Source organism: Phyllobates terribilis, unplaced genomic scaffold (assembly GCF_046119375.1).
Source record: "Phyllobates terribilis strain yellow unplaced genomic scaffold, ASM4611937v1 Scaffold_2__4_contigs__length_985480577, whole genome shotgun sequence".
Lineage (NCBI taxonomy): Eukaryota > Metazoa > Chordata > Amphibia > Anura > Dendrobatidae > Phyllobates > Phyllobates terribilis.
The window spans coordinates 826320199-826345278 of NW_027362762.1; the positions used below are offsets into that span (position 1 = coordinate 826320199).

General features: G+C 44.1%; 1 protein-coding gene and 1 long non-coding RNA gene across 5 annotated transcripts in view; one reads left to right on the plus strand and one right to left on the minus strand.

The window, feature by feature from the left end:
• Positions 1-999, minus strand: part of LOC141231568 (uncharacterized) — a 35842-nt gene extending 34843 nt beyond the window's left edge. For both annotated transcript variants that reach the window (XR_012297887.1, XR_012297893.1), the window contains exon 1: positions 900-999. This is a non-coding gene — a long non-coding RNA (uncharacterized lncRNA). The remainder of the gene's footprint in view (positions 1-899) is intronic.
• A 10294-nt stretch (positions 1000-11293) lies between these two features.
• Positions 11294-25080, plus strand: part of SLC43A2 (solute carrier family 43 member 2) — a 74013-nt gene continuing 60226 nt past the window's right edge. The window contains exons 1-2 of one of the 3 annotated variants that reach the window (XM_073667734.1): positions 11294-11549; positions 23849-24034. In XM_073667734.1, coding sequence (XP_073523835.1) covers positions 23875-24034 — 160 coding nt within the window. In that variant the 5' untranslated portion in view covers positions 11294-11549; positions 23849-23874. Of the gene's footprint in view, positions 11550-22649; positions 22821-23848; positions 24035-25080 lie in introns of those variants that run through there. The other 2 variants (XM_073667736.1, XM_073667735.1) reach the window with 2 other exon arrangements.

Consider the following 25080-nt stretch of genomic DNA (forward strand, 5'->3'; position numbering starts at 1 on the left):
TCCTCCCTCATCTCTATCATCCTACCCGTGCCCTCCATTCTGCTAATGACCTAAGACTAAAATCCTTAATAATCTGAACTTCCCACTCTCATCTCCAAGACTTCTCGCGGTGCTGCGCCACTTCTCTGGAATACACTACCCGTGACAATTCGATTAATTCCCAATAACCACAGTTATAGACGTGCCCTACAAAATGCATTTCTTTAGACTGGCTTATTGCTTCACCTCATTTATGTAACTATTCCCATTTTGCCCTTACAAAAATTTTCTTCCAAATCTGGTCCCTCGTAGCATCTGTTTACACAGCCTCCTTGCACTTAATAGCCCTATGTATTTGTACTGTACACATACTGGCTGGTCACCAGTTCTTGCAGCATTATGTGAATACCCTATTTATCACGGATAACAGCTGGAGGGGTCGCTCAGATCCCAAACTCTGTTACCAGTTTGTCAGGGAGACGCAACTCCGCTGCCTCCAATCGTCAGGACAATTACTCAATTGACTAACGAGTGATGGACGAGGCCGTGGCTGCTTCTACTACTAGGCCTGTTATTGGAGAAACTCACAGTGAGCGTATGGTATATACACCTCCTATTACAGCTCATGGGATATATATACCCTAGTGTGGGCACTGACGATTCCACAATAACAAAATGAACTACTAGCTGCCACCATCGTTTATAAAGGCCGATTGGACACCTGATACAGGTAGCGTATGGCTTCAGGGGTTCGGTTTACAGAGCAAGAGGAACAAAAGCTTTTAAATTTTATACATTGAATCCAGAAAGGTAGGCAGTGTTTATAAAAATATACAAGATTATATAAAATGGAAACAAAACAATATGGTATATACAATCACATAGAATAAAAAGGAATAACGTATAGAAAATTACTAAACCTGATGTTGAAGAAATGGCTTTTATCTTTATGGAGGGAAGCGCTCCGATTAGGAAAGTGGAACATACTCATAGTGAACTGTGTCTTCCAGAATGAACAATGATAAACACCCAAATTCTGCTTTTTATTAGCTCAAGGTTACACCCTCATACCTCCCCTTGATGAGCTCATATAGGGGCTGGTTGTGGGATGTTCTAGATCTGTTAGAATTTTATGAGATCCCTAACTTTCAGAATATCTTCATCCCCGGAGATCCCAGGTGGTAGATATTGTCTTCATGTTTATTTTCGCGATTTTACCTGACTATAGAGATCAAACATGGCATGGATAGCATTATTCATCAGACCGGTATTAAGTTGGGAGGGTTAGAATGGTCTTAGAGTGATGTGAGTGAAGGCGTTAAGTGTGTCCCTTTGCTACAACGCCGAAAATATATCTCTCATGAATATCTGATCGATGCTAACCCCAATATTCATCACTGACCTCTGGCTCCAAAAAGTCTGGAACACTCTCAGAAAAATCCTTTGAACAGAGGTAGCTCCTGTACTTCTCCGCCTCTGAATTAACGAATCCCCGCCTTGATGTATTTTTCCCAGAACAGTGGTCCTTACTTATTCACTGCAGGAGGACCTTATTTCAATGGAGGTTAAAGTGTCAGCTCTCTCACTTCCCCAGTTATAATTAGTTTACCTCTTCCCTAGCTATAATTAATCCCATATGTTCAATGTGAGGGTGATATGTCCCGTCTCCGGAGATGTCTTATGGATTTTAATTTTCCTCTATGACACTATTTATTATATTGATGGCTGGACCGTGCAATATAATCACTTTTTACAACTTACCTTTCATGTCTCTCCTATTTCCTCATAGATTGTAAGCTTGCGATCATGGCCTTCACTACTCTTGGTATCTGTTGAATTATGTGTTACTATGTAATGTCTTTATTGTCTGTACAAATACCACCTGAAATGTAAAGTACTGCCGTGTATGTTGGTGCTATAGAAATAAAAATTATTATTATTAGTCGTCTGTATAAGAGCTTGAGAAACTATAAAATACGATTATTTTACATCACATCTGAAAGTGCCTCCATTCCTTACTTTAGATGCAATGAGACGGAAAAAAGGGTTAATTACGAATGTAGACATCGCCTTTATACAGGTGGCTTGTAAACATGAGATTGGGTTCATATCGCTTCTGTTTTATACCATTAAAGCCAACGCTCATGATTATTTATTAATCAAATCCATCGGTAATGACCTGCAGATATTTTTATGTTGTAAAGCTGTGGGCGTATTGAGACATTCAAGGTGAATATTTCTAAAGGGTGCCAATGTTTCAGCAGCAGCACCAGTGCGGTCAGCTTGTCATATTTACTACACACACAGTTGGTCGCATTGCATTGGGTATTACTCTTTTATTACAAGGAACGGGATCGCTGTGTGCAAACATCTCTGAAAACTAGGGGACAGTACACCTGCTTTATACATCAATGAAATCAATTCTATCAATTTCAGTATTATCCCTATGGACTGTAAAACACAGGAGAGTAACTATAGTGTGGACTATAGTGTGGGAAGGAGTGGCATCTGGGCCTAGAGCGGACTTAAAGGTCTTTAAGGCCCACATGAGAAGGCATTAAAGGGGTCCTCCGAGAAAGAGCTGAAGTGGAGTCCCTGATATAATTCAAACTGCAGCCCATCCTAGTCACATGTCAGTATGGGCAGCAGACTGAAGACATGCAGCTCCCGAGATCTGTGTCTCAACTGACAAAAGCTGTATCACAAATACCTCAGTAGGCGGTCAGGAGCACGGCTGTCATATATGATGAAACATATCTATTCCTCAATGTTTACTTGTTTTCCAGTTGGGCATAGTCAGTCTCCGTGCACTGCTATTAAGCTATCAGACTGACGAAGGAAGATGAAGCTAAAGATCTTCTCGCCGACCACAATGTGGGTTAAAACATATTTCTTCACATATCGCAGCCGTGCTCCCGACTGGGTATGTGTGATACAGTTCTTGTCAATTGAGACACAGGTCTCGAGGGATATATATCTTTAGTCTGCACCCTGTCCTGAGACATGACTAGGATGAGGTGCAGTTTTGATTATATCAGGGGTGCCATTTTATCTTGCTTTTGGGGAACTCCTTTAACCCCTTAACAACATTTGACGTACTAATACGCGTCTGTGCCCTGGGACTTAAGAGCCAGACCCGTATTAGTACGTCATGGCGATCGCGCGTGCACACAGGCTGTGCGGGTTCGATCGCCGCCGGGTGTCAGCTGATTGTCACAGATGATACCCGGTACTATGTGCAGGGAGCGGTCCTCCACCGCTCCCAGCACATTAACCCCCGCGATGCTGCGATCGAAGTCGACCGCAGCATTGCGGTGGCAAGGGGAGGTGATCGCAGATACTCACCTCCTCTTCCGGCTTCCAGCACTGACTGCCGTGGCCTCCAGGATGTTGCCATGACGACCCGATGTCGTCATGACAACATCCGGGTCACCAGACACCAGGAAGATTTTTTGGACATGCGCAGTGCATCTCCAAACAATCTTCTCCCTGTCCAGCGCTGACAGCCTGCATGACACAGGGATGGTGCTGCATTCCTGTGCCATGCAGGCGATCAGAGAAAAAAAAGTGAAAGTCCCACAGTGGGATAAAGTATTAAAACTATCAGAAAGTGAAAAAAAAAAAAAAATTGTAAAAATATTTAAAAAAAAATAAAAAAAATAATCCACCAAAAATAAAAATATAATGTACCCATCAATAAATATTATTATAAAAAAAAAAAACAATAAAAGTACACATATTTGGTATCGCCGCGTCCGTAACAGCCTGACCTATAAAACTGTCCCACTAGTTAACCCCTTCAGTGAACACGGTAAAAAAAAAAAAAAAAAACGAAGCAAAAAACAATGCTTTATCACCATACCGCCAAACAAAAAATGGAATAACACGCGATCAAAAAGACAAATATAAATAAAAATGGAACCGCTGATAACGTCATCTCGTCCCGCAAAAAACAAGCCGTCATACAGCTCCATCAGCCGAAAAATAAAAAAGTTATAGCTCTCAAAATAAAGCTATGCTAAAAAATAATTTTTTCTATAAAATTGCTTTTATTATGTAAAAGTGCAAAACATAGAAATACGATATAAATGTGGTACCGCTGTAAACGTACTGACCCGAAGAATAAAGCTGCCTTATCAATTTTACCACATGCGGAACAGAATAAAAAAAAAAAAAACAATTCCTGAATTGTTGGTTTTTGTTTATTCTGCCTCCCAAAAATCGGAATAGAAAGCGATCAAAAAATGTCACGTGCCTGAAAATGGCACCAATAAAAACGTCAACTCATCCCGCAAAAAACGAGCCGTCAAATGACTGTCGGCCAAAATCTGGAAAAATTATAGCTCTCAAAATATGGCGATGCAAAAACTAGATTTTACAAAAAATGCGTCTTTTAGTGTGTGACAGCTGTCAGTCATAAAAACCCCATATGATTCTGGTATCGCTGTAGTCTCACCGACCCGAAGAATAAGGTCGTCTAATCACTTATACCGCATGAGGAACGGCGTAAAAAATAAACTCTCAGGTTAGGGTTGTGCTAGGGTTAGGGTTGTGCTAGGGTTAGGGTTGTGCTAGGGTTAGGGTTGTGCTACGGTTAGGGTTGTGCTACGGTTAGGGTTGTGTTAGGGTTAGGGCTGGGGTTGGGGTTGTGATGGGGTTGGGATTTTTTTCAAAAGTAAGAAAAAAAGATGACGATATGGTGACTAGTGTTGAGCGCAAGTGCTCGCTATTTGAGTTTGCATCGGGTGTTCTGGTATGCATTGAGTATCGTGGGTATTTGAGTGACATGCTCGAGTCTCCGCCCCATATGCTTCACGGCCCAAAAAACTTTGCGGGGATTGCCTGCCATGCACGAGCGATCCCAGCATGTTTTTTTTTGGGTGTCTAATAACCGTGAAACATCCGGGCGGGGACTCGAGCATGTCACTCGAGCACACGCAGTACATGGTGCATACCTGAGTACCCGATGCAAACTCAAGTAGCGAGCACTTGCGCTCAAGACTAATGACAACTTATTCAATATGATGACCTAATGTTATCAAATTCTGTGTCGTACCTCTGGGTTCAAAATGTTCACTATACACCTTAATAAAATCCTTGAGGGGTATAGTTTCCAAAATGGGGTCACTTGTGGGGGAGCTCCACTGTTTAGGCACATCAGGGGCTCTCCAAACGCGACATGGTGTCCGCTAACAAATTGAATGGAAAATCGGCTCAAATTGTTAGCGGACGCCATGTTGCGTTTGGAGAGCCCCTGTGTGCCCAAACATTGGAGCTCCCCCACAAGTGACCCCATTTTGGAAACTAGACCCCCCAAGGCACCTATCTAGATGCATAGTGAGCACTTGGAACCCCCAGGTGCTTCAGAAATTGATTCATAAAAATGAAAAAGTGTTTGTTTTTTTTCACTTTTTCATTTTTACGAATCAATTTGTGAAGCACCGGGGGGTTCCAAGTGCTCACTATGCATCTAGATAGGTTCCGTGGGGGGTCTAGTTTCCAAAATGGGGTCACTTGTGGGGGAACTCCAATGTTTGGGCACACAGGGGCTCTCCAAACGCAACATGGCGTCCGCTAATTATTCAAGCAAATTTTACAATCAAAAAGTCAAATGGCGCTCCTTCCCTTCCGAGCCCTGCCGTGCGCCCAAACAGTGTTTTTTCCCCACATATGGGGTATCTGCGTGCCCAGGGAAAATTGCACAACAAATTTTGGGGTCCATTTTTTCTTGTTACCCCTGTGAAAACAAAAAAATTGGGTCTAAAGTAACGTTTTTGTGAAAAAAGTTAAATGTTCATTTTTTTCTTCCACATTCCAAAAATTCCTGTGAAGCACCAGAAGGGTTAATAAACTTATTGAATGTGGTTTTGAGCACCTTGAGGGGTGCAGTTTTTAGAATGGTGTCACTTTTGGGTATTTTCTGTCATACAGACCTCTCAAAGTGACTTCAAATGTGATGTGGTCCCTAAAAAAATGGTTTTGTAAATTTTGTTGAAAAAATGAGAAATCGCTGGTCAACTTTTAACCCTTATAGCTCCCTAACAAAAAAAAATTTTGGTTCCAAAATGATGTAAAGTAGACATGTGGGAAATGTTATTTATTAACTCTTTTGTGTGACATATCTCTCTGATTTAAGGGCATAAAAATTCAAATTTTGAAAATTGCAAAATTTTCTAAATTTTCGCCAAATTTCCGTTTTTTTTTCACAAATAAACGCAAGTGATATCGAAGAGATTTTACCACAATCATGAAGTACAATATGTCACGAAAAAACAATCTCAGAATCAGGAGGATCCGTTGAAGCGTTCCAGAGTAATTACCTCATAAAGTGATAGTGGTCAGAATTGTAAAAATTGGCCTGGTCATTAACGTGCAAACCACCCTCGGGGATTAAGGGGTTAAAGACCTCTGATAGTTGGGGGCCCCGTTGGAGATTTTGCATTGAGACCCATGAGATTAAAACTGTTAAACTACTTTGCAATATTTCAATATTTTGTTTTAATTAACAGCTTTGCATAAATAAATGAAGGAACTCGATGATGACCGTTGGAATTAGGAAAGATTTATTATTACTGGTGCACCATAAAAACACTGTGCCCATCTCTCCTGCAGTTTGGAAAGATGACAGATTTATCAATCACTCTCTTCAGTGGTCAAAATACTCCATAAATCCGCAGCATACGCTCTAATATATAGAAAACCTCACACCTCAATACCTATTTGCATGTATTGTACTTTTCTTTAAAGACTTTTGGTGCGGAATTTGCACTGGAAATATTAACAAATTATGTATATATAGGTGTGCGGAAACAGCACGTACTAACATGTTAGTAACAAAATAAAGACATTTAAGCCCCATCACCCGGACCACCCAGAAATGTCCCTTAAATGCCCACTTTCAGGCATTTAGGCCCTGATTCATTAGGAAAGGTGATTTGTATGCCGGTCTTAATGAAGTGTCCGCTGTAGTAAGATTCGTTAAGAGGCACATCTTTCAAGTACTGTGTGCCACCGCCAAAAATGTAGGCCAGACGGGGGCTGAAGTACATTTCTCTCTACTTTATGGCACTTTTGTGGAGTAAATAATGATGAATTTTTTCGGCGAGCTTGGCCGCTCTCCTTCACGCCCGAACTCTCCCCATTTTTCAAAAAGTTATCAGAGCTGTCCAAGGCAGGATTGTCCTGGCAAAAACAGAAAAAACAGGACTGCTGGCAAGTATGACAGCAGAAAGAGTCATAGAGGGCCTTATCATTACTGCAAAAAGTGGAGCAGTGGCCCACAGCAACAAAACTAATACCCATTTCAGGCATCTGATTGGTACCTATGGGAAAATGCTGCTTCTGTTGACGTGAAGTGAAATGAAGCAGAGGAATTGCCGCAGACGATGTCCATGACCGCTCTATGCCGGCAGAGATCGGTCTGTAAGAACCTGCCTGTAGGTTCTTATCCCCATAGCAAAAAATAAGCAAAGTCTCGGATAACCACCAGTAATTCTGAAACTTGTAGAAAACTCATGAAAGACGAAAAAGATATTGTACAAATGATGAAAAGTATGTCCACAGAATCAATGTCAATTTATTGGCAGTTTTCTCAGCAGCTTTGACCCAGTACAATGCAGTGTGAAATCCGCAACAAGATCCACTTGTAAAACATGGAAATGTCGAGCGCTCCTGTGTTCTCTTTGAGAAACCTGCTGCTAGACTCCTCCGACAGAGGCTTATCTCACTGAGAACAAAAAGACTTGCAGTCCAAAATTGGACATGTAGGGTCTTTATCTTCCTGATATCATCAGTTGGGGGAGAGTTGGGTGGCCCCCATAAACATTCCTGACATTTGTAGGGGTAGAATCAGCCAGGTGGCCCCCTCATGTTGGCTGAGACCACCAATTTGTTAGTCTAATGTATATGGGGGCTTTAAGGAGAACTCTAGTGGATATTTTTGCATGAATGCACGTTTTAACCTCATAGCAAGCACTTGCAAAGCAACCGTCAGCAGCTCTATTGTATACAGGGAAAAGAAGAAAAGCAATTCTCCTGGGGAGCCCTATTCTCCTGTGAGGAAACGACTTGCCTCTGACATAATACCCATTACAGAAGGCAGGCTGCCAAGTGGCCAAGGGAGAGAAAGTCTTGGGTAAAAAGTGTAAGGGGATATTCTCAGTAAGGGGCGTCCGGCTCTGGAGCAGCAGTCCTAGGTGTCTGACCCCATCATTTAGGGCTTAGAGGAAGTAGATTACATACCATGCATTGCTGTTCTATGGTATCATAAAGTCACGTCGGTAATATAACCTTTATTTATTTCTAAGGCAAATCAGGTTACAATGTTTTTATTTGTAAGATGAGTGAACTTTATATCCTCCATTCACAGCACAAGGTCTGAAGGTGTAACCTTTATTATTGATTTGTTTCGTACACACTGTTCTCTAGTTACATTGTAAGTGTATATATATGTGACTCTTTACATATTTTACCTTTGCTTTGGAGACTTTACAGATAGTGGTGGGTGATACCCTGTGGCACCGCCATACCAGGCGGCTGTGGCTGGTAAACGATGATCTACTTAGCTAGAGGACGAGGTACAGATAATAGAGTCAGCCTAAGGTGGGTCTGGTGATGTTGGGAAAATGTGTGCAGTGGTCTTGATGCTCTGTGCCACCATGCTGTAACAGATTTTATTTCAGAGAAGTTTGTTCACTAGTCCTATATTGATGATGTATTCTTAGAATAAGTCATCCATATAAGATCAGTGGGGGTCAGTTATCTGGCACACCCACCGATCAGCTGTGATCACCTCCTGCAGTGTCCAGCGAACAGACTGGAACAGCACAGCTCCATACAATGTGTAGGATAGGAGCTGATCGGCATTATATGGCTCCATACACTGCTTACATCCGGCCAGCACCAGAGGTGATAACAGCTGATCGGTAAGGGAACGGGGTGTCGGACCCTCACCAATCTTTTAATTATCACCTATCCAACGAATAGGTCACCAACATAAAAGCAGTGGACCACCCCCTTAATCTGTTGGTTGTATCTTTTAAAGGAGAACCATTCAAATAAATGCCACCCTATGTATTTATGCATGTAGTGAAGGATTAAAGCTGGCCATAGACATACAGTTTTTAAGATCCATCACCAATAAAAATATTTAGCATTTATGTATTATTCAAAACACTTCATCAGCAAAACAATAACCCTCTACTTCCCCCAACGCACTGATCATCACATAAATGAGGACAAATCAGACATGCAAAGAATTAGACAAGTTAAAAATCCTTGTTTTCACTTTTTGGGTATGTGCCCACGATGCAGAAATGAAGCAGAAAATTTCTGCAGCGTTTCTGCATGTACTTGGCAGTCAAAAACGCTTGCGTATTTTACAAGCCTATTTGACGCGTTTTTGCAGCGTTTTTACATGCGGATTTGACTTGCGTTTTTCAAATGCATTGTGACCTCAAATCCGCATGCGGAAACGCACAAATAATGGACATGCTGCAGATCTTTCCACAAGGAAAAGCCGCTGCGGAAAATTCCGCAGCATGTGCACAGAACATGAAGATTTTCATTGGGGATCATGGGGCACGGATTACCAAGCGTTTTGCAAGCGTTTACGCTGCGGAAATTCCACAGCAAAAACGCTTGCAAAACGCATAGTGGGCACACAGCCTTTATAGATATTGGGGATCCTGTCAAAATTGGTGCTGACAAAAAATAAATTTTTACGGCCAGCATCAAAGTACTCCAGCATTCGTAAAGTGGGGGAGGGATCCTCTCTTAGGAATAGCTGACCGATGTGTTAGCTATGGTGTTTTAGACTAGGGTCACACAATCGTATTTTCTCTCATTCGAGAAAATCGGTCTGATTATGTTAATCGCATCCGATGTCATCCAAGTGCGCTTTGATTTCTGAATGCAAATCATGCATGCTGCGATTTTTTTCCTCAGATCGACTTAGTCCCAGGAAAAAAAATGGACATGCGCACGGCCCCATGGAATAACATTGGTCCAAGTGTGATCCAATGTTTTGTCGGATCGCATTTGGACTGAAAATATGGTTGTGTGCATGAGCCCTTACTAAGGAAAATCACTGGCTATAGTTTTAATCAAAGATGTCTTTATTAAACTTTCCACCCCTTTTCTAAATAAGGCACGTTCCTCACAGATCCAGCATCAGAAACTTCCGGGGGATCAACAATTGGCCCTGGTTAGTAGATAGGGGTTCTTTATGAAGGAAATCCACAGGTCATAATGGCTGGGGATGCCAAACAGTTGTAAATGTTGGAGTTGTTGTCCATGCTCATTAATATTTTAATTTTGATAGGACAATCCGTTCTAGCTGCTCCTCAATGCGGTCATACGATTTGGAGAAAAAGGGTGTTCTAAGGACTATTGGGCCTCCAGCAATCAGTCACTTCTCTCCTATCCACATATCAACTATCCTGTGAACAGGAGATATATATACTTTGTGGGAAAACCAATTCTCTCCAAAGCTCAGGAATACTGCCTGATTCTTTGAATAAAAAGAAGTCTTTATTTGATGGTCAAGAGAGTTTTCCTTGTATTGTTGTTGGGTGATGGTCTCTGTCTCTGGTCCTCTTTGTCTTTGTTGTGGAATCTCATTGGCTGGTGTCCATGGATCAGGTTTCCTCTTAAGCAAACAAAACAACAATGAGCGTCTAGAAGTCTCCATATGTCCTTCCAGCTAAGTAATGCATTTCTTCTGAGGATAAAATGCTCAGTTCAGGGCCGGTGGGCAGAATGGTAAATCTTGCTGTGCCATAGTGACATGTCAGCTGTTTACTCCATTGTGCAGCTTTGTGGCTTATATTATAGGGTGTCAGCTTTCAGCTTCTTGACTTCTTTGTTGGGCAGCACTCAGATGTCTGTACAATGCACTGTTTAGTCCAGCAGATCCTGCACTGTGCACACTAGACATCGTGTAGATGAAGGTGAGTGGCTTCTGGATGAGCTGGGGGTCCCCAGATGTGTAGTGCTGAGGGTACCCCGATGTGATGAGCTGGGGGTCCCCTGATGTGTAGAGCTGAGGGTTCCCTGATGTGATGAGCTGGGGATCCCCTCGTGTAGAGCTGAGGGTCCCCTGATGTGATGAGCTGGGGGTCCCCTCGTGTAGAGCTGAGGGTCCCCTGATGTGATGAGCTGGGGGTCCCCTCGTGTAGAGCTGAGGGTCCCCTGATGTGATGAGCCCCGTCTGCGCTCTCCACTATGACTTTATTCTCTCTGCTCACTATATGTATTTGTTCCATCACTTCTCTTTATCTAGCCGCCTGCTGATTGGCCGACAGGGGCTAGAAACAGAATGCAGCCAATCACATTCGAGCACTGTTTTTCTCAGAAGCTCCGCAATAAAAAGGACCCGAATAAAGAGCAATGAGAAAACAACTCGGTCGGGCCCGAGAAAGGCGAGAAGAGGCTGCGGCACCGGAACCGATCCGGTCCAAATAAGGAATAGAGGCAGCCCCGGGACCCGCACCGCCGAGATCAGCGAGAGAAAGGACTGCGCTGTCCACGATCCCGGGCAGCATCCACTGTCATCTCAGTCTACTCCACCGGTGAGTACAGACTCCTGCCGGCATGACAGCTGATGGCCCGTACATGGAGGGGGCAGCACTGCCGGAGCATCGGGGAAGGGGCTGCACTGCCGGAGCATCGGGGAGGGGGCAGCACTGCCGGAGCATCGGGGACGGGGCAGCACTGCCGGAGCATCGGGGACGGGGCAGCACTGCCGGAGCATCGGGGAGGGGGCAGCACTGCCGGAGCATCGGGGAAGGGGCTGCACTGCCGGAGCATCGGGGACGGGGCAGCACTGCCGGAGCATCGGGGAGGGGGCAGCACTGCCGGAGCATCGGGGAGGGGGCAGCACTGCCGGAGCATCGGGGAGGGGGCAGCACTGCCGGAGCATCGGGGAGGGGGCAGCACTGCCGGAGCATCGGGGAGGGGGCAGCACTGCCGGAGCATCGGGGAGGGGGCAGCACTGCCGGAGCATCGGGGACGGGGCAGCACTGCCGGAGCATCGGGGACGGGGCAGCACTGCCGGAGCATCGGGGACGGGGCAGCACTGCCGGAGCATCGGGGACGGGGCAGCACTGCCGGAGCATCGGGGACGGGGCAGCACTGCCGGAGCATCGGGGACGGGGCAGCACTACCGGAGCATCGGGGACGGGGCAGCACTACCGGAGCATCGGGGACGGGGCAGCACTACCGGAGCATCGGGGAGATGGAGGAATCGGGCGATGTGCTAGACAAGTGCCCGGGAGCTCTGCGCACAGTGCCAACTACCAGTACACAGAGCCCACTACCACTACACGGTGCCCACTACAACTAAACGGTGCCCACCATCACTACAGTGCCCAATACCAGTACAGAGCCCACTACCACTACACAGAGCCCACTACCACTCCAGTGCCCACCATCACTTACACAGAGCCCACTACCACTACACGGTGCCCACCATCACTACATGGTGCCTACTACCACTACACGGTTCCCACCATCAATACATGGTCCCTACCATTACTACACGGTACCCACCACCACTACACAAAGCCCACTACTACTACACGGTACCCACCACCACTACACAAAGCCCACTACTACTACACGGTACCCACCACCACTACACAGTGCCCACCATTACTACAGTGCCCACCACCACTATACAGTGCCCACTACCCTCAGAGTACAGCCAGCAGCAGGATCAGAGTTGTGCTCCCACCTCATAGTGTGAACAGGCAGGAGACTGATCTGTCAGTAATTGTGCTGCATAATGGAAGTAATCTGTGGGATAGTGGTGATGCTACCATGTTATGTATACTGCCCTGTATATACTGTGCTCATCTGTATACTGCCCTGTATATACTGTGCTCACCTGTATACGGCCCTGTATATACTGTGCTCATCTGTATACTGCTCTGTATATACTGTGCTCATCTGTATACTGCCCTGTATATACTGTGCTCATCTGTATACTGCCCTGTATATACCGTCCCCACCTGTATATACTGTGCTCATCTGTATACTGCCCTGTATATACTGTGCTCATCTGTATATATTGTGCTTGTCTGTATACTGCCCTGTATATACCGTCCCCACCTGTATATACTGTGCTCATCTGTATACTGCCCTGTATATACTGTGCTCATCTGTATACTGCCCTGTATATACCGTCCCCACCTGTATATACTGTGCTCATCTGTATACTGCCCTGTATATACTGTGCTCATCTGTATACTGCCCTGTATATACCGTCCCCACCTGTATATACTGTGCTCATCTGTATACTGCCCTGTATATACTGTGCTCATCTGTATACTGCCCTGTATATACCGTCCCCACCTGTATATACTGTGCTCATCTGTATACTGCCCTGTATATACTGTGCTCATCTGTATACTGCCCTGTATATACCGTCCCCACCTGTATATACTGTGCTCATCTGTATACTGCCCTGTATATACTGTGCTCATCTGTATACTGCCCTGTATATACTGTGCTCATCTGTATACTGCCCTGTATATACCGTCCCCACCTGTATATACTGTGCTCATCTGTATACTGCCCTGTATATACTGTGCTCATCTGTATACTGCCCTGTATATACTGTGCTCATCTGTATACTGCCCTGTATATACCGTCCCCACCTGTATATACTGTGCTCATCTGTATACTGCCCTGTATATACTGTGCTCATCTGTATACTGCCCTGTATATACCGTCCCCACCTGTATATACTGTGCTCATCTGTATACTGCCCTGTATATACTGTGCTCATCTGTATACTGCCCTGTATATACCGTCCCCACCTGTATACCGCCCGTGTACTCTGCGCCAGTTTATGGCTACTGACACCATTGTGAGCAGCTGTGTGACATTGTGCCCCCTGTAGCCGCCATCGCACGTCCCCATACGTGTGTGGCAGCGCTGTACTCTCGGCTACACGGCCGCTTCCTTTGTCCGCGGCTCCGCTCCTCACACGGCGGGCTGTGTTGCTTCCTATGGATGCGCCTGTTTTGTGTACGTTACGCGCCCGCCATGTCCGGAGTACCGGAGCCCATTCTTACTCCGTCCCCCATGTCAGCCCCGTCCTCACACTTGCGCCTTTTCATACTTATTGACGCTGAGCTGCCGGAGCACAGACAGCCCGCTCCCGCACGTCATTGCTGACACCTGTGCACTGTCCTGTCCGCCGAGCTGTCGGTCCATGGCAGAGCCCCTGCCCCCTCTCCTTCCCTCAGCCCCAACACACACCCTCCCTCCTCCGCCGTGCCCAGCCGCGCTCTCCCGTCTCCCCTCGCGAGCACTTCTTCCGCAGAGCCGCAGTCTCGCGCCTGCCGGTTCAAACCGGCTGCTGTGACACCTGTCCCCCCTCCCCTTGCCCGGCTTTAACTGACCGACCAATCACAGAAAACTCTCCAGTTTCGGTCGACCAATCGGCGTTCTGGAGGCGGAGCCTGTCCATCCGGAGCGCGCCTATTTGCTCATTTTTAGCAAAGCCGGGCGCTCGTCCGTGAAGTCATCCTGAGTGTCAGTCTCTGAGGTGACAGCAGGGCGGGCCTCCTCCTGTGAGCGGCTGCAGCGCCGGCATCTCGTCACGTGTAATAACGGACTTCCTGTGAAAAATCATTCCCCTCAGTCCAAAAAACTCCACCAAAACCCACAGAAAGTGTTTGTAGCCCGTGTCCTAGCTCGCACAGACTTTGACGTAACACGTGACTGCAGCGCGTGTGGGCAAGAAAAAATGCTGTAAGAAATTCGGCGTTTCCTGAAAACCGCAGTGTGTGAAAATAGTCGACAGTAGCTACACAGCAGGCGGCTGCATAGAACCGTATCGCATGCTGCTGTACAGACAGTGCTGCTGTGTAGTATTAGTGCTGTGGAACAGTCAGTGCTGCTATACAGTGTCAGTGCTGCTGTACAGACAGTGCTGCTATACAGTGTCAGTGCTGTTATACAGTGTCAGTGCTGCTATACAGTGTCAGTGCTGCTATACAGTGTCAGTGCTGCTATACAGACAGTGCTGCTATACAGGCAGTGCTGCTATACAGTGTCAGTGCTGTTATACAGTGTCAGTGCTGCTATACAGTGTCAGTGCTGCTATACAGACAGTGCTGCTATACAGTGTCAGTGCTGTTATACAGTGTCAGTGCTGCTATACAGTGTCAGTGCTGTTATACAGTGTCAGTGCTGCTATACAGTGTCAGTGCTGTTATAGAGTGTCAGTGCTGCTATACAGTGTCAGTGCTGTTATAGAGTGTCAGTGCTGCTGTACAGACAGTGCTGCTATACAGTGTCAGTGCTGTTATACAGTGTCAGTGCTGCTGTACAGACAGTGCTGTTATACAGTGTCAGTGCTGTTATACAGTCAGTGCTGCTATACAGTGTCAGTGCTGCTATACAGTGTCAGTGCTGTTATACAGTGTCAGTGCTGCTGTACAGACAGTGCTGTTATACAGTGTCAGTGCTGTTATACAGTGTCAGTGCTGCTGTACAGACAGTGCTGCTATACAGTGTCAGTGCTGTTATACAGTGTCAGTGCTGCTGTACAGACAGTGCTGCTATACAGTGTCAGTGCTGTTATACAGTGTCAGTGCTGCTGTACAGACAGTGCTGCTATACAGTGTCAGTGCTGCTATACAGTCAGTGCTGTTATACAGTGTCAGTGCTGCTGTACAGACAGTGCTGCTATACAGTGTCAGTGCTGCTATACAGTGTCAGTGCTGCTATACAGTCAGTGCTGTTATACAGTGTCAGTGCTGCTGTACAGACAGTGCTGCTGTGTAGTATTAGTGCTGTGGAACAGTCAGTGCTGCTGTACAGTGTCAGTGCTGCTATACAGTGTTGGTGCTGCTATACAGTGTCAGTGCTGCTGCTGTACAGTGTCAGTGCTGCTATACAGTGTCGGTGCTGCTGTACAGTGTCAGTGCTGTTATACACTGCCCCACTCCTGAGGGAGTCACAAATGCAAAGTGTTTGAATTAATTGATATTACAAAAATAGTTTATAGCCAAGAGATGCATGCATTCCCAGTGTACAGATCAGTCACAATATCATCATATACTGTAGGCTATGCTGCGATCAGTGGGGGTCCGCGTCCTAAGACCTTCACCGACCTCTGAATTCACCACTCTCTAGGGAAATGCACAGAGCAGTCTCTGGGCTGCACACCATTCTCACAGAGCGGACTTACTACTGAGCTTGTCCATCGCTCTGTGCATTCTCCAGGAGCTGCGTATCTTAGAGCAGTGTTGTGAGCTCAGGACCTGGACCCCCATTGATCAGTAGCGCCCTGCATTCCCTGTACTATATAAAAACGTTTTTAAACAAGAGATAGTTTTTAGGTAGCAATATAAAAAATTGCACCCAAAAGGTGATCATATTACAGTACAATTAAAGTGGTGGTCCTATAACGAGCGATTGCTTCAAGCCTCATTCAGACGTCAGTTTTGCATACGAGTTCTATCTGCATTTTTCATGGATACAACTTGTACCTATTGCAGCCTGTTCACACGTCACTGTTTTTTTTTGCTCATAAAATTACGGAGACTTGTCTGATGTTGATCCAAATCTCAGTTCAGTATCGCCAAAGCAAGTCTATGGGGCTATGATATAATCGGACAGCACTCAGATGCCATCCGTGCACTGTCCGTTTTTCAGAGACAGATAGGAGAAGCTGGAGAAACCACCAAGATTTATTTTTCATATAAGAAAAACTATTGAAAGTAAATATAGTAAAAACTGACTAAAGAATGGTGAAAATCTAATCGGAAACACTGATGAAACTCAAATTCTAAGGGCTCATTCAGACCTCAGTTTTTTAACGTATGAGAAAAATCGGACCGATTAGAGTGTCATCCAGTTTTTTTTTACGTAGATGAATTTTTTTTAAAAAATTTCCCCACCTTCTCCATTTTGACAGTCCGTGAAAATCAGGCCACATGTGTTCCGATTTTTTTCTCGCACCCTTTGACTTGCATTGCCGATTTTTAATCGACCATTGGATCAAAATTGGACATATCTTCACTATTTTCCGTGGACCTCTCGGTTTGAGTAAATAATCGGACATTTGCACTGCCACATAGACTATCACAGCTACGAGTGCTATACGTGAAAATAATGGATTGCATTTGTACGCAAAAATCTGAAGTCTGAATGAGCCCCAAACGTGTGTAACATAAACACTGTTAGGATCCGCCTCTGCTTGTCGTTTCGAGCAGGTGATGTTCTATTCAGAGACGTGGATGAGAAGCTGGTCGGCACATGACTGCAAACATGTAAATCACTTCCGGCACAGGATGCCTGCTTGAGCTGGTAGCAGATCCTAATGTTATTTGCACACAACTTCTTTTTGGACGGCCAGTGGTGTATTTGCTGAAGCGGATTTTTGCCATCTTTTCGGACACTTTTTGCAATGGATTTGCTGCTGGCATTTTTTTGCTTGTATGTATAAAATAGTGAGATTTATTAAAGTTTCATCTACTTTTTGCTCTTCCTGTAAGGATAAGTGCACACGACAACTTTTTAAGGCGGATGTTAACTGTAAACTGCCTGAAAAAGCGCCACAAAAAATGAACATAATTCACAGCAATGTAAAAGCGACATTGCTGTGCTCATGCTCAGTCTTTTCTTACTTCTTCTAACCGCTTCAGGGATCGGAAACCGTGACGCGGTTGAAAGAGGTCACATACAGGTGCATCTCACTAAATTAGAATATCATCAAAAAGTTAATTTATTTCAGTTCTTCAATACAAAACGTGAAACTCATATTATATAGAGTCATTACAAACAGAGTGATCTATTTCAAGTGTTTATTTCTGTTAATGTTGATGATTATGGCTTACAGCCAATGAAAACACAAAATACATTATCTCAGTAAATTAAAATAATTAACAAAAAGACCTGCAAAGGCTTCCTAAGCATTTAAAAAGGTCCCTAGTCTGTTTCAGTAGGCTCCACAATCATGGAGAAGACTGCTGACTCGACAGATGTCCAAAAGGCAGTCATTGACACACTCCACAAGGTCCCAGAGTTCCAATTTTCATTTGGAAATCAAGGTCCCAGAGTCTGGAGGAAGAGTGGAGAGGGCACAATCCAAGCTGCTTGAGGTCTAGTGTGAAGTCTCCACAATCAGTGATGGTTTGGCTTTTTGGAGATGGAAATGTCATTCTCCAGCAGGACTTGGCACCTGTCCACACTGCCAAAAGTACCAATACCTGGTTTAAAAACAACAGTATCACTGTGTTTGATTGGCCAGCAAACTCGCCTGACCTTAACCTCATAGAGAATCAAGAGGAACATGAGAGACATCAGACCCAACAATGCAGACGAGCTGAAGGCTGCTATCAAAGCAACCGGGCTTCCATAACACCTCAGCAGTGCCACAGGCTGATCGCCTCCATGCCACGCCGCATTGATGCAGTAATTGATGCAAAAGGAGCCCCGACCAAGTATTGAGTGCGTTTACTGAACATACATTTCAGTAGGCCGACAGTTCGGAACATTTCGGATTTTAAAAACATTTTTCAAGCTGTTGTTATAAAGTATTCTAATTTACTGAGATAATGACCTTTGTGTTTTCATTGGCTGTAAGCCATAATCATCAACATTAACAGAAATAAACACTTGAAATAGATCACTCTGTCTGTAATGACTCTATATAATATATGAGTTTCACTTTTTGCATTGAAGAACTGAAATAAATTAACTTTTTGATGATATTCTAATTTAGTGAGATGCACCTGTATGTTGATACTTCGGGCGTCTTAGTTTATAAGCTGCCTGCACTTTATAGTTGAAAGTATAGACTAAAGAAGCCAGTGCCACAAATAATGATGACAAAACCATTGGCGAAGCCACTACAGGTAAAAGACCACTGACTTCTTCCGGAAACGGCTTCACCTTGGATAACTCAGCAGTTCCTAATACCCTGCAGATTTTTTTACCTGGAAAAACAATGTTGTGCCGTATCTTCCCCGTGTGAACAATTTTGCTGAACATCTTCTGAAACAGCAGACAGGCTTGAGATTAGGCACAGTTAGCTGAGCTCCATTAAATGGGATAGTTTGTTTTCTAGATCAGATTAATAAAGCAAGTGTAAATCACGTACACAGGCTAGTGTTCAGACATTGAGCCAGAGAGGAGTGCCAAGAGGTTTTAGATATTAAAGGGGTTGTTTGGGCACCAGATATTGATGATGTATCCTAAGGATATAGGAGCTGATCTGCAGTACCCAGCAGTGGCAACTACATATTGAATGGTGTTCCGCAGTGCTGCTCTGAGTAATGTGCTTACATTCGGAGATAATTACAGCTGACCGGTGGGGGTGCTGGATGTCGGACCCCCACCAATCTGATATTGATGACCTATCCTATGGTGACAGATCCCTTCAGTCGTTAGATTTTGGAATGCAGTTCTGGATCATAGCATGGGCTGCATTCACAACCATCACAATTAGTTCTTGTCATTGACAACATTTCTCAACGTTTTATCAAAAGAAATCTTCATGATCTCCAAAAATAGACATATGTTTTGAAAAGATTTACCATCAAAATCTAATTTAAAAAATCTGATTAAAGTGGGCCTAACGCTGAGCAAAACCTGAGTAATCTGAGACAGACCTATTGCTACAGACATGTACGGCTTTAGATGTTCGCCTGTACGTAGAGCAAGAAGTCTCAAGGGATCGAGATGCTTAATGAATCATGATGGGCACTATGCTGCCAGCAGAAAAGGGGCACCGCGCCAGTTATTAACAATCACATTCCCCATCACACCCGGCATTATTAATCAGATTTTTCTAACCTGGAATTTAGTTTGAATATCTATTATAAATCACGTTCTTTTTCCATTGTGTATAGCTTTATGGCATCACTGTACAGAAAGCAATGTCAGATTTTCCAGGCACTTTTTATATTTATCATGCATTAGATTAGTACATACAACCGTGGAGCCTGGTATATAAGACATGTCATCCTGTTTGATTTTTCCTAGCATCAAGTCTGTACCTTTGCTGAACTGCTTGTTCTGGTAAATAATTCAAACGTCTCCATTTTTTGAATTTGCTCTTAATAAACATCTTAGAGACTCAGTCAGATACAGCTTTTTAGGACCAGAGAATAGAGATTTAATGAGTACTGTAGTCTAAAAATTCCATTGGAGGCGTAGGAACCGTCATTTTATTATCGTAGCGGCAGCTAGATCTGGTTTCTGGTGGAGGCCTACTTTAGGACTACGTTTAAACGTTTCCTATGTGTCTTTTTTCCTGAAGTAGACCATAAAGTTTTGGAAAAATCATTTGTGACCTTCTCCTATTGTGACATCCAACCCGGTTAGATAGAAATAAGTAGATTTAATTATATTTGCTTTTTTTAACTACAAGAGTAATAGTATAAAATTTACATAAAAAGGAGTTTAAAATTATACATAACATATAAAATCTTATTATGAAGCTTATGTCCATGTATAGATTTAACGAGAAATATCAGAACTGGAGATATGTGAGATAAAGTATTGATTATGGGCTGATATTTTGGTTGACTTCCTGGCAGTAATCACATTGACTTACACCACACTCAATCTGAAATGGCTTCTTACAGGAAACAGACAACTTTGCAGCACATGTAGATAAGATAGACTTAAAGGGTATTTCCACCGAGGACACATCCACAGGATATGCTGTAAATGTCTGTATCCCCTGACTGTTGCCAACTGCCACGTCCAGAAGGAGGATGAATGCAGCGGTAATCATACTTATTTTCTAAGGGAGTTATGAGGACAGAGGCTACATCTGTCATTTATGGCATATTCTTTGGCTGACAGATGTCGCATCCAGCAGGGAATGATTGAAAGGGTGGCCTTGCATATGTTTGGCTCTTTCCAGAGGCGTAATGATCGCAGTTGCAGGGGTTCATGCGTTGCAATACATGCTGCCGGCCAATCAGAGGCCAGCAGCTTATGACGGCGTGCATTTGACCCGGGGAGCATGGCAGTGACGTCATGTGCTCCCATCGCTTGCACGCCGAAGTCAGCTGCCGACTTCAGAAGAGGATACCGCGCGGTGGGGGAGCGGATGGGTGGTGAGTAGAACCTTTTTTTTTTTCTATGCGTTAAAGAACAGCAGCAGAATGGGGAACATATATACCAGGATGAGGGATATATATACCAGGAAGGGGCCCAGGATAAGGGACATATATACTAGGATGGGGGATATATATACCAGGATGAGGGATATATATACCATGAAGGGGCCCAGGATAAGGGACATATATATCAGAATGGGGCCCAGGATAAGGAACATATATACTAGGATGGGGGATATATATACCAGGATGAGGCCTAGGATAAGGAACATATATACCAGGATGGGGATATATATACCAGGATGTGCCCAGGATGGGGGACATATATATACCAGGTTGGGGGACCATATATACCAGGATGGAGAACATATATACCAGGATGGGGCCCATGATAAGGGACATATATAACAGGATGGGGGATATATATACTAGGATGGGGCCCAGGATAAGGGATATATATACCAGGAAGGGGCCCAGGATAAGGGACATATATATCAGAATGGGGCCCAGGATAAGGAACATATATCCTAGGATGGGGGATATATATACCAGGATGAGGCCTAGGATAAGGAACATATATACCAGGATGGGGGATATATATATACATACCAGAATGTGCCCAGGATGGGGGACATATATATACCAGGTTGGGGGATATATATACTAGGATGGGGGATATATATACTAGGATGGGGCCCAGGATAAGGGACATATATGAGGGACATACCGTATATATACCAGGTTGGGGAACCATATATACCAGGATGGGTTACATATATACCAGGATGGGAAACATAAATAAAAGGATGGGGAACATATATAAAAGGATGCGGCCCAGGATGGGGAACATATATACCAGGAAGGATCCCAAGATGGGTGACATTACTACATAATGGAGGAGGAGGTGGGAAATCGTATGTCCTTATAGGATTTAGAATGCTACAGTGGTCAATACATCTAATCAACATGTGGAGGGCGGATGGGGCGATGGTGGGGGTGTGTGTGGTGGGGGGAGGGGCCAGGTCCAAATTTTGCATCGGGGCCCATCGGACTCTAGTTACACCACTGGCTCTTTCTACACATATATATGGGAGTTAGAAGCATGTATTTGTCCAGCACACCTTTCCACTTCTTCATGTGATGACCCCTTTGGTCAAAAAACAAGTCTCCAAGGACCCCTGTTGTGATAGATGGAGGTCAGTCAGGTGCGATCAGCCGCGCCATCTGGTCTCACCCTTAATCTAATCGTTGTCTGGTTAATGAGCTGTTCCTATAACTATGTTTAGGTGTTAATGGATCGGGTCAAAGGATGTTTGTCACCATTTTATATGATATTTTTAGAAAAAGAAAGAGATATTAGAATGGGAAGCAATTGCACTTGAGTAAAGGATTCTTATCTGTATCCAGGTTGTTTGTTGGCAGGAGCCTTGAGGAAGAGGTTCACTTATCTGGATTTCTTTTAGTTCCCACTCCTATAATCTTGAAACTTTGTCAAGGAATTAAAGCAATAGATCTTTGCCCCTCTTAATATCGTGCAGGTGATAAGATTGAACCCAGTGACTTTGTGTTTGCTTGCTAACTGCTTTTCTGCCTGTACGTTGTGTCTCTCCTGACGGGGTACATGGTGGTGTCATATAAACAGGCGCCTGTTAGGTGTTCACAGCTACCTGGCAAAGACACGGCAGCGGGCACAGGTGGGGACTTCTTTAGGTTGTGGAATTACTATTGAAAAAGGACTTTCAGTGACAGGTAATAATAATATATCATTTCCACTGAATTATACTATTCTGCAGAATGATTATGTATGAAAAGGTGGAGATATTTTGTAGATACTTTGTTTTACTTCTGTATTACCACTTTTTAGTTATATCTTGTTACATTGGCTGCCCAGACAGTATAGTAGATTCTGAATGTTGCACGAATCCTCAGTGAGGTGCATTGTATGAATTGGGATTAGAGCTGAAGGGGGTTAAGAGGTAGCAGAAAAGACCCAAAGGCCCCTCTGCTACAAGAGAGGGCACCGGTGCTGTAAATAATACGTGACAGGTAAGGTTCCCTGTTACAGATTTTGCATTGGTGCCCAGCAGATTCAACCCTTCTGATGATAGCTATACACTTAAAGGGGTTGTCCAGGTTTTTTATATGAGAACTTAGGATCAGTCATCAATATCAGATCAGTGGAGATCACTTCAATGGGAGCAGAATGGCCGCTGCACAGAGTAGGGAGCTGGGGTGTCCTGGCTCCTTACACTGATTTTTTTCCAGCTGGTGTGGGAGCTTCTAACAGCTGATCAGTGGAGGTGCTGGGTGTCCAACCTTCACCAATGTGGTATTGATGACTTGGTCACATGTCAAGACAATGTAATACTTGGAGAATTTTAAGCAAGTATCATAAGAATCTCTGCCTGTGAATGGAGAAAACAACATAACTTACAGTAAATGGACCAGAACCGAGCGAGAACTAATGTCAGCGAGGTATGTACCCCTCCTTGCAAAAGGGAAGGATCGCTCACATCACATACCTGAATAATGAGTACGTCCAACCATCAGCAGTGCAGTATAAGCAGTCGTGAATACATTGCCTTACTAGGACATATGGAAAGGGTTAGTCTGACTTTTGGCTCTGAAGGACTGGCATCCATACAAACCACTGGATGTAGATTGATCTCATTGATTTGTACAGGATTGTATTAGAGCAGAAGAGAAATGAACATTTTTTTTGTGTTTCTCTACAAGTTATATCTGCTGATAATAATGTTTCTTTCTTTATTTTTCAGACTGACAATCACTAGAAGAAAAGAAAATGGCTCCTACATTGGCTACAGCGCATCGGCGTCGGTGGTGGATGGCATGTACTGCAGTGGTCGAAAATCTCTTCTTTTCCGCAGTACTTCTAGGCTGGGGATCCTTGCTTATCATGCTGAAATCTGAGGGTTTCTACTCTTACTTGTGCAGCTATCCAGGTATTTCATAATATAGGATTAGATATAGGATTTTAATCTAATATCATTAATGTAACATTTATTTTAAAACTAATTTTATTTTATTTTTGGGGGGGCCGAAACAGTGATGAACTTCGCTGCTTACACAGCTATGTATGTCTTGTACTGCAGCTCAGTATTATGAGCGCCCCCTCATGCTGATGAACAACAGAAGTCCCGGGGGGTGAGACCGCCGCATATGACAAAGGGTGTTTACTATGGATTGACCATTAGTTTATCAGCACTGTAGATGTTAAGTAACTAAGAAGCAAGCCATGAATCTGGGAATATGAAGCGTGGTGGCTTGCTGTTTGGATGGTATGTATGTAGAGCTCACCCACTCAATGTGACACATCTCTTCATTATGGTGCAGTTACTCAGGATATTTTCTAAGCCATTATTGATTTGATGAAAGATTTCTAGTGACATCAGGTAGAGAATTGACTGAAATAGCAAATGTGGAGTTAACAGGTCTGCTTATGAGGTGCATCACTGCTGCATCGGAGAAGAAAACACTTGTTTCATTCATTCATTCATTCGGTAGCAGGAGCCTAAAACACTGTGGATTGTGACATACGATAAACAATTGTATACCGAGCACTAAAAATGTTAAATCTCACTGAAAAGGAGACGCCATACTTAATGGGGCATTTATTGGCTGAAAATCAGTGTAGGGCAATTTATAAGAACACACGTTACCGATTATGGGCCTGTGCAAAATGCCGGCGATCACCCAACAAATGGGCTAACCAAGGGTTGCGCTGTCGATAACAAGATCCTGTACGGGGACAGAATGATTGTATTAATGATCGTTCTGTTCCTATCAGTTTTTGTTGGCCTGTTTAAACCCACAACGCATATCGACTTGCATTTAGCCAACTGGCTCTAATTAATGGGGAGAGATAATCTCAATGCACCTTTACTGATCCTAAAGCAGATTTGGTTAAAATCCTAATTCTCAGCAGGATGCATAAGCTTTGGATATGCTCTACGTTTAAAGATACACCATGTAAAATTTGCATTACAGA